Below are 16194 nucleotides of genomic sequence, written 5' to 3'. Positions count from 1 at the left end.
CTTAGAACTTGCCCTCTCTCTTTTTCTCTAAAATAATTAAAATCTTGGGGTGCCTTAAAAAGTCTTGGGGCACCTGGGTGGCTCAGTCAGTCAGGCATCTGCCTTCAGTGCCAGTCATGATCCCAGGGCCTTGGGATCGAGCCCTGCATTGGGCTCCCTGCTCTCTGGGGAGCCTGCTTGTCCCTCTGCCTGCCACTCACCCTGCTTGTGGTCGCATGTGCTCTCTCTGTAAAATAAATAAAATCTTAAAAAAAATAAAGTAAGTAAGATCTTTAAAGGGTTCATTCCCCCTTGAAACTGATCTAGTTGCTCTGAAGCAGGCCTTAAGACTGTTTTTGTTTGTTTGATTATAAAGACTGCCCAGATTGCTACTATCTGAAAACTTAACCAAGCTATACCCTCAGTGTTATTTGCTCATATGTTATACTTCCATTTAAGAAATTGTTTCAAGGTACCTAGGTAATTCTGAAACATAACTGGGTTTAGGAACCACTGATGTCTGGGCACATGGGTGGTTAAACGTCTGCCTTCTGCTCAGGTCATGATCCTGGAGTCCCAGGATCGAGCCCCACATTGGGCTCCTTGCTCGGTGGGGGGCTCCCTGCTCAGTGGGAGTCTCCCCACTCCCCTGGTCATGTTCTCTCTCTCAAATAAATAAAATCTTAAAAAAAAAAAAAAGAACTACTGATGTCATTGATTTTAGTAGTGGTAAGATACAGAGTGGAGATTTTGATTTGTCTCTTTTTCTCTGACTTCTTAATATTGCACCATTTATTTATTTATCTTTCTGTCTATTTATTTATTTTAATTATTTTTAGAGAGAGTGGTGGGGAGGAGCAGAGGGAGAGTTTTAAGAAAACTCTGCACTGAGCACTGAGCCCCACTAGGGGGCTTGATCTCATGACCATGAGGTCTTGATCTGAGCTGAAACCAAGAGTCGCATGCTTAACCAACTGAGCCACCCAGGTGCCCCCCCAAAAGTGTCAATAAGTAGTGCTGACACATTAACTAGTATTTGGGTTGTAATAATTAAAAAGGTATATTTTGGAATGGTGAATAAAATTGGTGGGTTTTTGTTTTGTTTTTTGTTTTAGATTTTATTTATTTATTAGAGAGAGAGAGAGAGCATGAACAGTGGCAGAGGGAGAAGGAGAAGCTGATTCCCTGCAGAGCAGGGAGCCTGACTCAAGGCTCAATCCCAGGACCCTGGAATCATGACCTGAGCTGAAGGCAGATGCTTAACGAATTGAGCCACCCAAATTCCCTAGTGTATAAAATTGTTTCTACAGACTTAATGAATTCCTGGCAACTTGCTTAGCTTTTTAAGAGGCAGATAATTATAATTATTTGCTTTTTAAATGTAAAGTTTGGGCCATAGCCCTGACATAGCTTCAAATTATTATTAATACTGGGTTTCTTATATAGATGCTATAGGAATAGTTGATGTGTTTGTAGGAGCCTCTGTCTTTGCTTCAGTTTTATAATGAAACAAGTTATACAACTTTCACAGTTACATGGATGCTATTGAAAAGACCGAGGTTGGGTGCCTGGGTGGCTCAGTGGGTTAAGGCCTCTGCCTTCAGCTCAGGTCATGATCCCAGGTTTCTGGGATCGAGCCCCACATCGGGCTCTCTGCTTGGTAGGGAGCCTGCTTCCTCCTCTCTCTCTCTGCCTGCCTCTCTGCCTACTTGTGATCTCTCTCTGTCAAATAAATAAATAAAATCTTTAAAAAAAAAATGTAAATCAGACTTCAATATGGTTAACTTATTTAAATGACTAAAACTCTGAAACTTCCAAAAGGCAACATTTAGTATTCTCTCATCCTGACATTCATATTTCCCCCATAGTTCTAAATTGCTCAGACTGTGCATAAACTAGAAGCCACTATTTTCTGCCAGCTACTATTATTTTACCTATAAAACCACGGTATTTTATTTGTAGGAACAGTGATCAGAGACACGTAACATCAGAGACAAGTAAAGTCCATCATCAGGCAAGAACCATAAACTAAGCCATAATCTTCATTTATGTGCATAGGTACCTATTACTAGTAAACGCTGAAGGTGAGTGTGAGTAACCTTGGTCTTTTTTTTTTAATTAAATTAAATTAAATTTATTTGACAGAGAGAGAGAGTCCCTGAGTCTGATTTACATTTAATTTCAGAATTCACCACTTTATTTCTCTCTGGATAAGTCTGTAAAGCATTTTTAAATGAAATCTAAAGTAAAGTCTATTAGGAACTTTTGCTTTAATTTGCCTCAGTAGTCTGGCTCTTGTGCATTTTCTTCAAGCTGGATAAACCTTAGAAGTGGCTAGAACAGCTGTTCTTTTTTGTTTGTTTGTTTGTTTAAGATATAATTGACATGGGGCACCTGCCTGGCTCAATCAGAAGAGTTAGTGACTCTTGGTCTCAGAGTTGTTAGTTTGGGCCCCATGTTGGGTGGAGAGCTTACCTAACTAAAGAAAACTAAAACTAATAATAATAACAATTGACATACTACATTAGTTTCAGATGTACAGTGTAATGAATGATCCCATATTTGCATACTTTGTGAAATGATCACAGTAAATCTAGTTAACATCTCCTACCATACGTAGTCACAAAAAAATTTTCTTTTCTTGTGATGAGAACGGAACCAACTTAGGAACGGCACCCGTTGTTAGGCCCCTCATGCACAAACATGTAGCTCATCTGTCCAGTTCTGTGGCTTCAATTCGTGGCAATTTCTCTCTTCTGTTTTTCTATTTCAAAGTTATTTTCCTGTTCAGAGATGTTTATTAATCCTGATGCTCACAGAGACACACCTTAGCCAGATACTCAGGGCATAGTTTAACCTTTTCAGTTTTCCCATGACCTACGCTTTAGTGTACTCAGCATGTAGCTCACACTATATAACTTTTTCCAAGGTCTTCCTACAGTGTGGCTTATTCCATGTGTTAAGAGAATACTGGCCAAATCCAGTATCAATTCCCTTACACTTTAATTATACGAATGGTATCATAAAATGGTATCATACTGTATGTACTGTTAGGAAAATTTTTTTTTTATGATTTTATTTATTTATTTGTCAGAAAGAGAGAGAGAGAGCGAGCACAGGCAGACAGAGTGGCAGGCAGAGGCAGAGGGAGAAGCAGGCTCCCCACAGAACAAGGAGCCCGATGTGGGACTCGATCCCAGGACGCTGGGATCATGACCTGAGTCGAAGGCAGCTGCTTAACCAACTGAGCCACCCAGACGTCCCGGAAACTTATTTTTAAAGATTTTACTTTTTTATGTAATCTCTGCCCCCAACATGGGACTTGAATTCATTACCCTGAGATCAAGAGTCACATACTCCAAAAAAAAAAAAAAAAAAAAAAAAGGCACATGCTCTTAAACTTCTCTTTAACACATCTCAGGCTTTCTGATCAGCCTTTGGCTGAAGTTTAGTTTGTAAAAGCTGTATAATGTTTCATTTATGTTTGTAACAGTTTTATTAGATTTTGTTTGTTTTATTATCACATGAACAATGCTTAAGTAAACTACTGAGATATATAATTATGATATAATACTGGTATCTTTTTGTGTATGTGGAAATATTTGTAGGATTAATTCCTAGTGGAACTGTTGGCTTAGAGGATATATGCCTTTATTTTATTATTATTTTTAGTTTCAGGGGTAGAATTTAATGATTCATCATTTGCATATAACACCCAGTGCTCATTCCATCAAGTGCCCTCCTTAATGTCACCCAGTTACCGCATCATCAACCCTTCTCCCCTCCAGGAGCCCTCCCTCAATTTGTTTCCTACAGTTAAGAGTCTCTTATGGTTTGCCTCCCTGTTTTCATCTTATTTTTAAGATATATGTATTTGAAAGAGTGATAGGTGTTACCAAAATGCCCTCCTTACAGGTTGTACCAGTCAACCAGATTTTTCAAATGTCTGTCCATCTGTCTGTCTCCTCACAATCACTAGGTATTAAAATGTAATACCTGCCAGTCTGAATGAAAATGGGATCTTACTGTTTCAACTAGCATTTCTTGTGTGAGTGAAGTTGGTCAAATGTTATTGGCCTTTAGTCTATGTTCTGCCTGTTTTGTCAGGTTATTCATCTTTTCCTTAAATTGGTCTCTAAGTTCTTTGCATTTTATTTTATTTTATTTTATTTTTTTTAAAGATTTTATTTCTTTATTTGACAGAGAGATCACAAGCAGGCAGAGAGGCAGGCAGAGAGAGAGGAGGAAGCAGGCTCCCTGCTGAGCAGAGAGCCCGATGCGGGGCTCGATCCCAGGACTCCAAGATCATGACCTGAGCCGAAGGCAGCGGCTTAACCCACTGAGCCACCCAGGCGCCCCAGTTCTTTGCATTTTAATACAATTATCCCTTTGTTTTATATTGCAAATATTTGTCTACAGTTTGTTCTTGGTCTTTCAACTTTGTTTTTGTTTATGGTATATGGTATTTTTAACCACATAAATTTTTTGTATATTTACCCTTTAACCTCCCTAATATAAGCTTCAAAGGGTTAGGGCTCCGTCTCAGGCTTTACATTTCCTCAACTTACCTAGCACTAGCCCTTTTATAAATGTTCCCAAATTGTAAAAATAGTTGAATCCTCCTAAACCTGTAGTAAAAAAAAAAAAAAAAAGTAATCACCCTCACTCTTCTCTATTTAGAAAAACAAAATGGAACATTTTATGAGGGTTAAATAAGTTGAAAGTGACTGAGCAAGAGTTTATAATCAACAGTGGTTTAATGAAAACACCTCCACATTTTTTCATTTTTATTTTGATCAAGTTGTGTTGATCAGGAGGAAGTTAACAGGCAAATTTGCCACTCCAAATGTAATGGGTAAATAATATTAAGAATTACATGATGTGACTTTATCAAAACTTTAAAGCAGTCCTCATGTAAAGAGAAAGCATAGCCAGCTGAGCAGACTAAATAGAAGAATTTTCTTTAACTGTGAACCTTTTTTATATATAATCTAAAAAATTATTAGCTAATCATAGAATGGAACGGACTTTTTCGCCTTCCCACTCCCCTTCTATTAAAGTGAATCAGATATAATCATGATTGTGTCAAAAGTTCAAAAGGGAAAATGGAAGGTAAAATGAGCTGAATTGGCACTCTTCCCTCAACATTGTACCTGTAAGCTTGATATGTTGTTTCAGAGATTAACTTTATGGACTTCCGTACCCAGAAGTATGAAAATTCGCAGGGAACTCTTTTCACAAGCTTGATCTTAACGTGTTGAATAAAGAGAGCAGCTAATCCCTTTTGTAAAGTAATTTGAGAGGAGGGAATTCAAAATGTAAAATCTCACCTGCAGAAAACACTCAATTCTGTAAAAGCCTTTCTATCTTTAGACACTTACAAAGACTTAATATTTTAATGCGGAAGGGTGAACTTGGTTAAAAAGCCAATGGGTGAAATTAGAGAGAAATAATCCAGTGCTTTCTTTCTGGGAATTATCATCCTCCTCCCCAGGGGACCTAATTTTATTCCCTGTGGGGAACGAGAGTACCCTTCTGTACACAGCAAGCCAGCATCTCTAAATATAAGCTTGACTTTTAGTATAATAAGAGTCTTGTTAGGTGCAATTTTGCTCTTAGTCATTAATACAATGAACAAATGTTGTGGTTACCTGGGAAAGAAAATCCAAGTGCTTTTAAACCTCCTGTGAGATTTGGTTTCACGCTTGAAACCTATCCAGTGTTATGCCCAGTAGCATCTGTAGAAGATTCCAAACTATAAGGTATACAGCATGGAGAAGTTAATACACTTTGGAAAAAACTGAAATCTACTACAAAATGGCTTTAAGGCCCTGAATAAAAAGCTTTTCTTGTGCTGAATGACAATTATTTATCAGTGGCATTAAGTTTAACAAATGATCGACATTTTCTGAAGAGTAAGGTTTACATGATGGTTGATGTCTCTTCTGGTGACACTTAACTTTTCTTTTCAGCTGTAAAACGGTTTGCTGTTCTACAAGTACGAAGATCAAATTAGAGACAAAGTATAACCCATGAGTATATAATATTAAATAGCATTTTCAGTATGGTATGGCATTAATTATGTTAGATCATTTCTGTCCCCTATAAACTTTGTGATATTATGTGCACTTTAAATTCTGTTCTTGCTAAAAAAAAGTCATGGTGGTATACTGCTTCTGCTAATAGCCCTTAATCATGAGCCATTTTAGAGTGGGTTTGGTGGTATATTTTCTCTTTTTCTAGGGATCAGTAAAAGATAACAGAAATCTTTCTTATTACTTTTAGAAGTAGACCTAAGTGGTTCTTGCAGTCTTGTAAAGAGCAGTCTCCATTCCAACGTAACCTCAGAGTTCTGGGCATTATGTTTTCAGTTCTTAAAATTGCCCTCAGCCTATAAAGCTGTGGATCTATGAACTTGATCTAATGTGTATGACTCCTGATTTCCTACTAGTAGTAATAGTGCAGATTTTGCACTCTTTCCCTGCTAGTTTCTCGCATTTTTTTAGAAGACCATTAAGCATAATCCTTTATTCATTTCTTTCATTGTGAAACATCTAATCCAGTCATCACAATAAAATATTTTGTATATCATGTCAAAGTAGTTAAGGTCTCTTCCCCTCTTTGAGCATTGTATGGTACAGTACTGTCTAAACTGGACAGCCATCGGAGCTAGTTTTATCCCACTCTTGTCCACTTGACATTTCTACAGCTCACCAAAATAGGAAAAATGCCCTATATTTACGGAACTGACCTCAGGCAGAATGACCTTCTAAAGCTTATGTGCAGACGTACGTTTTTAAATTTTTTTTTTTTAAGATTTTATTTATTTATTTGAGAGAGAGACAGTGAGAGAGAGAGCATGAGCGAGGAGAAGGTCAGAGGGAGAAGCAGACTCCCCATGGAGCTGGGAGCCCGATGTGGGACTCGATCCCGGGACCCCGGGATCATGACCCGAGCCGAAGGCAGTCGTCCAACCAACTGAGCCACCCAGGCGTCCCCAGACGTACGTTTTTAAAAGTTGTACTCCAGCGTAAATAATACACTTGTTTGATGTTTAGCCAAGTTTTATTTTGTTAGAGGTAAAATGTCATCGTAATAACTTCATGATTTTCTTAAGGTAACCAGGCTTGCCATATTATCAGTTTGACAAACAGATTCCTCACCCCAGCTCTGTTTTTGAAGTCCCTATCCCATGCTTCAACTTAGAAGTGATTTTTTTTTTAAAATTTCAGACAAATCTGCCTATTTTCAAGCTGAAGGAATCTACCGTTAGAAGAAGATACAGTGACTTTGAATGGCTGCGAAGTGAATTAGAAAGAGAGAGCAAGGTAAGAACTATTTGTAATGGGACTTTAAAGCCAAAGACTCTTAATTTTAATGTTTCAGAATACTTACCTTGAATGAAGGAGGTAAAAGCAAGTATAATTTCTTTTTTTCTGGTAGTTCAGTTTCCTCTTATTTCTTGGGAGATGGGGGAAGGCTGTAATTTTTCCTTAAAACTCATTCTTCCCTTGTCTACTTTAATGGCCCAGTTGAGGCCTTTACTGACTCACGCTTGACCAACACTTCTCAGAACTCTTTTGCTATTACTTCCTTTCTTTCCCTCACCTTCCTCTTCAGTCTTGACCCCCCTTCCCTGCACCTTCCTAAGTTTCTCTTCCTCAGTACATCTCATATATCATTGTATTTGCAGTTCTTTTTCTTTTACTGATTCATAATACACTTTTTCATCGTCACACATGTACATATAACCAGAGTTTTCATAAACCAGTACTTACCTTACCTGTGATATGTGCTGATATTGTTCAGCTTAGCTTTTCAAATGATGGCCATGGTCTCATTGGTTGCTACATGCAATTTAAAAACACTGCTGTATACTTTGGTAAGAGTTATCTTCTCTTAAAATTTAGTGGCTTTAGCTGCAAAAAAAATTAAGGCAAGGCAAGGCAAGGTCTCATTCTAATGACCCTAATTTCAGCCCGGTGTCAGAAGGACATCAGAAGTTGGTGTGTTGGAGCCCTGAAGCAGGTGAAGGCTAGCTTGTGCTCATTTCTCAAGTGTGATAAGTTGAAGTGGAAGGAAAATGTCCTTAACCAGATACCTGTGGCTGGATAGAAGAGCGATATATTACACAAATCATAGCATTCTGTAGAAATGTAAAGCAGAATCAGTTGGCTCAAAAGAATATCAAAGAATAAAATACAAATACCTATGAATAAAACTAGAAATATAAGACCCATGTAAAGAAAACTTCAAAACTTTACTGAAAGACAAAAGCAGAACTTAATAAATAGAAATGCTACATTCTTGGTTTGGAATATTCACTTTTGAAGATTAATTTATTCTGTAAACATTTGAGAGCTATCCTGGATGTCCTTTGACTTAACGGATAGATCTGTGAACACATTACGTCCCCACTTTCATGGTCCTTATAATCAGTTGGGGAAGTCGGCTGGCGGTGATGGGAAAGCAGAAAAAATAGATATCTAGTATGTCGGATGGTGATATGCTCTGAAGAAAACAAAAACCGGGGCACCTGGGTGGCTCAGTGGTTTAAGCCTCTGCCTTCGGCTCAGGTCATGATCCTGGGACCGAGCCCTGTATCCAGCTCTCTGCTCAGCAGGAAGCCTGCTTCCTCCCACCCCCTGCCTGCCTCTCTGCCTACTTGTGATCTCTGTCTGTCAAATAAATAAATAAAACCTGTAAAAAAGAAAGAGAGAAAGAAAGAAAAAGAAAAAACAAAAACCAAGGGAAGTAGGGAGAGCCAGGAGAGTACTCTTTTTTAGAGTTGTCAAAGGAAGGCCTCACTTAGAGGTGACATTTTAGCAGTAGACCTGATCAAAGTAAAGCATTATCTCTCTGATAGAAATCTTAGTGGTTTTTTGTTTTTTTTTAATAAACTTACAGATTTATACCAAGAAGAGTCAAAAATTATTTTCAGCATGTACGGAGCACCTGCAGACATCAGAGTTTCTCTTAAGGCTGCAGTAATTAAAACAGTAGAGATAAGCAGATAGATTAGCAGAATGTAATAGAACTTAGGGGCTGACTTGCATGTTCATTGGAAATTTAGTAACAAAAATAACATTGTCAATCAGTAGGGAAAATAATTTATATTCAGTAAATGGGGTTGAAACATTTTGGCTGTCTATTTAGGAATAAAAATTTATAACTCACTATATATAAATTATAGATGGTTTGAAGATCTAAATGTACAAAACAAGTTAGGAACATTTTGGGTAACAAGAAATTATTTATGACTACAGGGAAGAATTCCCAGCTTTATTGAGATATAATTGACAAATAACACTGTATAAGTTAAGGCATGCAACGTAATGATTTGTTATATGTATATATTATGAAATGATGATCACAGTAAGCTTAGTTAATATATCCATCACCTCACATATTGTTAACTTTTTTTTTTTTATTAACACATAATGTATTATTTGCTTCAGGAGTAGAGGTCTGTGAATCATCAGTCTTACACAATTCACAGTATTCACCATAGCACATACCCTCCCCAATGTCCATAACCATAACCCAATCACCCTATCCCTGCCCCCCCGGTCCCCCGGTTTTTTTTTGGTGGTGGTGAGAAAATTTAAGATCTACTGTCTTAGCAACTTCTAAGTGTACAGTACAGTATTGTTAACTGTAGTCACCATGCTCTACATTAGACCCCCAGAACATTTTATAACTGGAAGTTTGTACTCTTTGACCAGCAGCTTGCATTTCCCCCATCCCCCACCCCCTGGCAACCACTAATCTGCTACTCTCTGTTGCTAGGAGTCTGATTTTTTTAGATTCCACACATAAGTGAAATGATGCAGTATTTGTCTGTCTTTGATTGATGGGAAGAAGTGTCTTGATAGGTTTTGGGCTTTGCTTAACATAGCATGTGGTGCCCCGGAGTGTTTAATAAACATTTGGGGCATGTAGACCTCACTTCTGGAAAAAATAATGGCTTCAGTGACATATAATTCACATGCCATACAGTTCACCCATTTAAAGTAAAATTCATTGGTTCTTAGTATATTCACAAAGTTGTACAACAATCTTTACAGTCAGTTTTAGAACAACTTAGTCATTCCATAAAAGAAACCCCATACCCATTAGTAGTCACTACCAATTTCTCCCTCAGCCCCCCCTCACCCAGGCCTGTACAAGTGCTAATTGACTTTCTGTATGGACTTGCCTGTTCTGAACATTTCATATAAATAGCATAGAGTATGTAGTCTGATGTGTCTGGCTTCTTTCACTGAGGGTGTTTTTAACATTACTTACTCATTCTTTTTTTTTCCTAGTTCATTTCTTTTTGTTGCCAAATATTCTGTTGTATGGATATGCATTTTATTTATTTATTTTATTTATCCTTTCATGCGTTGGTAGACATTCGGGTTGTTTCTACTTTTGACTGTTGGAGATAACGCTGCTGTGAACATCTGGCACAGGGTTTTTGGACATATGTTTCTGTTTCTCTTGAGTGTATACACAGGAGTGGATTTACTGGGTTCTGTGATAACTGTTTAAGGAACTCCCAGACTGTTTTCCAAAGCAGCTATACCATTTTCACAATCCCACCAATGTCTGAGAGTCCCACTTTTCTCTCTGTCCTTACCAACACTTACTAGTATCTGTCTTTTTTTTTTTTTTTTCTTTTAAGACTTACTTGATAGAGAGCGAGTATGTATGCGCGCTTTGAGGGGAGGGGGAGAGGGAATCTCAAGCAGAGTCCTGCTGAGTGCAGAGCCCCTTGCGGGGCTTAATCCCACAACCCTAAGATCATGACCTGAGTCGACTGAGATGCACAGGTGCCTCTACAGCTAGCTGCTTTACTATAGCTGTCCTAGCATGTGTGAGGTGCGGGGTCAGTGTGGTTTGAGATTTTCATTTCCCTGAGGGCTGGTGATGTTGATCATCTTTCCGTGTACTTATTGGTCATTTATATATCTTCTGTGGAGAAACACTTTTTTCAGGTCCTTTGCCCGTTTAATAGAATGTTTTGTCTTTTTATTATTGAGTTGTATCTCGAATATATTTAAAAAGTCTTACAAGTTCCTTATCAGACATGTGATTTGCAAAAATCTCCCCATTTTATGGATTGTTTTCATATAATTGCTGTCCTTTGAAGGTCAATACTTCACTTTTAGTAATAGGCCAGTTAAATATCTGAAGGGTTGGTTTCCTGTGAAAGTTGTACTTGTATTACAGTATTGCTAAAAACAGTTATTTTCGTTTATGTATTAGTACTTTTAACCAAAATACGGTTTTTGAGGCTAGAAAGTAGGTGATGTTTAGTATACTTTCCTTTATTATGCTGGCCCAAGTATCTTCCTGTCCACTTCTCACCCCACATATACACAAATATCTTTGGATTAATGACTGTTAAATTGGTAAGAACTCTAACGAGATTGTTTCAGACTGCTTAAGCAAAAATAATTTGATGTCGAAGAGGATCTTTGGAATCTTAGCCAAACAAGCCACTCATGATTTTTGTAGATTATTAATCCTACAACCTCACCATCCATTTCAGTGACAGCTTTGAATATTATGTTAGGAAGAATATATCTCTGCAGATAACACATAGTAATCTTAAGTTTCATGCTAAATTATGCCCTGAATTAATGGTAGTTATTTGTTTAGTATAGTTCTGGCTTCTTTTATTAACAATAGCTTTATACATGGAGGTGTTTTTCCCTGCCCATCAGATAGCCATCGTACTGGAGTTCAGTTAGTGGTCACAGTCTCGGCTTCTCAGTTGTATGGTCGCTGCAGGTTTTAACACTCAACTTCACAAATGCTGATATAGGGAGAGAGATTTGAGAATGCTAAGGCAGAGTTAGGAAGGTAAATCTTCAGACGTCTTAATCATTGGTCTTCTGGGGAGAAGAGTAGATGGATCTGGGAAGGAATTAGGAAGTTCATGTTGGGCATTTGGTTTTCTGTTCTCTTTTGCTTTTATTTTGTTCTTTGCTATTCTGTATGAAGTTGTGTTGATCTTTTTTTTTTTTTTAAGTTTTTATTTATTTATTTCCAGAGATCACAAGTAGGCAGAGAGGCAGGCAGAGAGAGAGAGGGAAGCAGGCTCCCTGCTGAGCAGAGAGCCCAATGCAGGGCTTGATCCCAGGACCCTGAGATCATGACCTGAGCTGAAGGCAGAGGCTTAACCCACTGAGCCACCCAGGCGCCCTGTGTTGATCTTTCTTTTTTCACCCTAGTTCATTTCTTTTTGTTTTAGGATAGAAACTGCATCAAGGGTTTAAAATTTTTAGAATGCATATAATTTTATTACTGGTGTTTACTGTTTATATTTCTTCTTGTCTGAATTGATTCCTTACACCTTTTCTGTTTTGTGTAAGATACGGATCCAGCTAAATGGTTAGTCATATAACAGGTCTTTGAGCTTCTGTTTTGTGCCCAGGCTTTCTTAAAATTTTAAGGCCTGAGACGGGATCATTATTTGAAGGCATTGATAGCATAAGTTAGTGGTTTTCCACCAGGGGCAGTTTTGTCCCCCAGGAGCCATGTGACAATGTCTGGAGACAGTTTTTATTGTCACAACAAGGGGGTGCTCCTGGATGCTGCTCAGTCTGGTGGGTAGAGGCCTGTGATGCTGTTAAGCATTATACAGTGTGCAAGAAAGCCCTCCCCACCCCACCCCCAGAGAATGACCTGGTTCAAAATGTTAATAGTGCCATAGTTTGAGAAACCAAACTCACCTGTGAAATAGAGCTTTGTGCTGTTTAACTCAAATATTTGAGCTCCAGGTAATTCCTGGAAGAGAGAGATCAGTATGAGTTGGTCCTAGAGGACAGTTAGGCTTTGAAGGGGAAAATCAGGATATTCCTCTGTCAGAAGAAAGAAATTGACAGGCCCTTGGGAAGAGAGAAGGTAGCGGATGTGGGAGAAAGTTGACCTGTTTCTTAGCCTAGAAAATGGTGGAGTGGTGACAGAATTGTTGAGTATTTTATTTTTTAAATGCTGCTCGAACACAGGTAGGAAAGACTATTTGCAGATGGTATGAGGTGGAAGAGACAGACCATGAAATTCTTACCTGCCCAGGCTGGAGAGAGTCTGTTACTATTGTAATTGAAAGTTGATTGTGGCCTCTGCAGCTTCAACTGTAGGGAGCATTATCTCTCCTAAGTGGCAGCCGGACTGTCTGGAGGCATCACAGCCTTTACTGTAGCATTGCTCGAGTGTTCTCTTGGTACACTTGAGCCTCGACAGGTTCAGGGAAAACGATAATTAAGCTACAGGCCATGCCATTGAGGAGCCGTAGTCTGATGGATTATTCTGCGTTTCGGTTATCTTGCCTCCAAACGTTGAATCTTTTTTCATTGTGTTTTTTACTGATTTTCTTTTATATTTAAACTGGTGTCACAGTGGAATGGCTGTCCTAGTGAACGTATACTTGTCTTCATGTTGTGCGCTATAAATTTTCACAACCCGGTCAGCATCTTCAAGAGCTTTCTTTCCTGTGTTTTTTCAGGTTGTAGTTCCCCCGCTCCCTGGAAAAGCGTTTTTGCGTCAGCTTCCCTTTAGAGGAGATGATGGAATATTTGATGATAATTTTATTGAAGAAAGGAAGCAAGGACTGGAGCAGTTTATAAACAAGTGAGTACTTTCTGTACCTCAAGGTTTAAGAGGGAATAGTGTTCTGAGACGACTTCAGGTGAATACTAGTAATTTAGGTATTAAGCTGAACGGTAACACTACTTTTCTTTTTGGCCATTTCCTAACTGTTTGTGCCATTTGAATAAAGTAGAAGTATGTAACAAGTTGAAGATCGTGTGATAAATATTAACACACTTGAGTGATTAAAATGAGTAGCTTTGTGTTGACCTAAGTTTTGTATTTGTTTTTCATAGTTAATTTATGCAAATTACATTTAAAATTGCAGCATTTAAAAAATACAGTTTTACTTATGATTCTTTCTCATTTAAGGTATGTTCTAGCATGAACAATAAAACTTAGAGTACACATGCAATCATTTTGTTTGCAGATGGAGGTATTATCAGCATGTCTTATGTAAAGGTACACATTTAAAATGTTCATGGCAGAATGTATTTTTTTCAAAATGTAAGAAGACCTGAGATTTTGGTTTTTAAACCAAAATTTCTGCTTTTAATTTTACGCTTTTGGAAATACAGCGGTTTTTAAAAACCAAAGTAATAGAATTATGCCAGGAAAGGGATCGCTGTAATTGTGCATTGGCCTTAAATTTGACCAAATAAAATCAAATGCTGGAGAACATGGTTGTGTGAGCTTATGTATTAATCAACACTTCAGTTTTTACCTAGTAATAAAGATTGAAGATCTGTGAGTGGTTAAACAGGAGGGAAAGTTGTACAAAGCCTTAAACTTTCACTTATCACGTCACTTTTGTTGTCTTACGAACATGCTTTCCTTTAGGAGAAGGGAACGCCAGCTGAGGTGGTTTTGTAATTCAGAGATAGAAGTCTGGTCACCCATCTGTATCTTATGTGTAGTCTGCAATGGAAACCTTTAAAGCAAGCCAAAAAGAAAAAAAGAAAAAACTGGACACTTACACCTCTTTCTTAATATTTTGAGCTTTTAGTGAACTTCAGTATATTTCTAATTCTGATCCTGTATCTTTTCCTTCTTTAAAATGTGTTCGTAGATTTAATGACATGTTTCACTTTTGACGTTAAAATTCATTTAGGTTTCTTGTGAATATACCCAGTAATATATAAAGAAGTGAATTGGTCACGTGTTCCAGAAGCAGTACAGAACTGGTGATTAAATGTTTTCTAAATGACCCCAGTGAGCCAAAGGAAAGGAAGTATCAGCCATTTGCTGAGAGAGCATAGCCTTGTGAGCAGTCCAGAATAACACGTATTATTACTAAATCATACATGCTTTTTAACCTTAGAAAATGTGTGTTTGACCCCCCCAGGCTTGCTTTTGAAAAACACTGGACTAAGTGTGTGTTTTTTAATTTCTAGGGTCGCTGGTCATCCTCTGGCACAGAATGAACGTTGTCTTCACATGTTTTTACAGGATGAAATTATAGATAAAAGCTATACTCCATCTAAAATAAGACATGCCTGAAATTTGGTGAGAAGGGGCAAAAAAACAAAAAACAAAAAAGACAAAAAAAAAAAACACACCTCTCCGTGACTATTAATGGTTCATACGCACCAGTGAAGAAGTTCTAACTAACTCTCAGCATGCCGCACAAAAACTGGTATAACATGCCCTTGGTATACTAACATCCATACGCTCAGTTTGGTTTGGTTTGGTTTTGGCAGTTGACAAGAAGTTAATTTGCTTTAGTGAAAATCCCTTCTTCCAGCCTTTCTATATAAATAGCTCTTCCTTGCTGTTTTAATGTGGTCCCCACGATCGCCTCGCAGACCTGTTACTCCAGTATAACCCACAGTGTCCTAACTAAAGTTACTGACTTGGTCTTATCTGCACAGTTTTTGTGTCCTGTTTGCTTCTTGAATCTGATTAACTAGAATATTTCTCTTATTCTTTTTAATATGTGATGTCCCTTGACCTAATTTATGTGTAGAAGCACGACACCATTGGTTTCCAGTCCCCTGTGTGTAAGATACACACTTGTGTGCAGAAAGTCTCCCTTCAGGCTTGTAATACCCTTCGCGTGGAAGATTAATGAGGGAAATCTTTATATTCTGTATAAAAAACAAAATCAAATTTATATACTAAAATCATTTGTCTAAAAATTTAAGTTGTTTTCAAATAAAAAATAAAAAAGCATTTCTGATATGCACTGATTGTGTTGCCTCTGGCTGTTTTTCCCCCCCACGCCCTTATGGCTTTCCTGCTTAACTCACTGTTGAGAGGGATTATTTACTAATTATATACTTCTCATTCCTGTAACTCCATTCCTCTTAAACAGTGGTGATATCAAATATGCTACCACCCTTTGAATTGGGGTATTTTCTTTTATACAACAAAAAAAGTGATGTACTAGAAAAAGCATTCCTTAAAGCTTACTGAGTTGTTATGAAGCACTTTGTGCATTTGAAAAATGCTTTATAATCTTAAGTCATTCTTCTTAAAAGGCCTTTTAAGATAAGTCAGTACTGTGCCTCCTATTTTTCACAGGAATTTTTTTCCTAGTTTTCTGAGTGACTTGTTTAAACACACTTAGCAAGGGTATAATAACCCTTTTCTTGGTCAGCAGAGTCACGCTTTCTCTTTAATTTGGTTTGGGGTCAT

General features: G+C 37.8%; 1 protein-coding gene across 2 annotated transcripts in view; it reads left to right on the top strand.

Moving 5' to 3' along the window:
* Positions 1 to 15742, top strand: part of SNX3 (sorting nexin 3) — a 45097-nt gene extending 29355 nt beyond the window's left edge. For both annotated transcript variants that reach the window (XM_047734129.1, XM_047734128.1), the window contains exons 2-4: positions 7212 to 7307; positions 13475 to 13599; positions 14952 to 15742. In XM_047734129.1, coding sequence (XP_047590085.1) covers positions 7212 to 7307; positions 13475 to 13599; positions 14952 to 15057 — 327 coding nt within the window. In that variant the 3' untranslated portion in view covers positions 15058 to 15742. The remainder of the gene's footprint in view (positions 1 to 7211; positions 7308 to 13474; positions 13600 to 14951) is intronic.
* Positions 15743 to 16194: the final 452 nt, after the last annotated feature.

This window comes from Lutra lutra, chromosome 6, assembly GCF_902655055.1.
Source record: "Lutra lutra chromosome 6, mLutLut1.2, whole genome shotgun sequence".
Lineage (NCBI taxonomy): Eukaryota > Metazoa > Chordata > Mammalia > Carnivora > Mustelidae > Lutra > Lutra lutra.
Note: the sequence above shows the minus strand (reverse complement) of the source record. Positions and strands in the feature narration are given on the sequence as shown.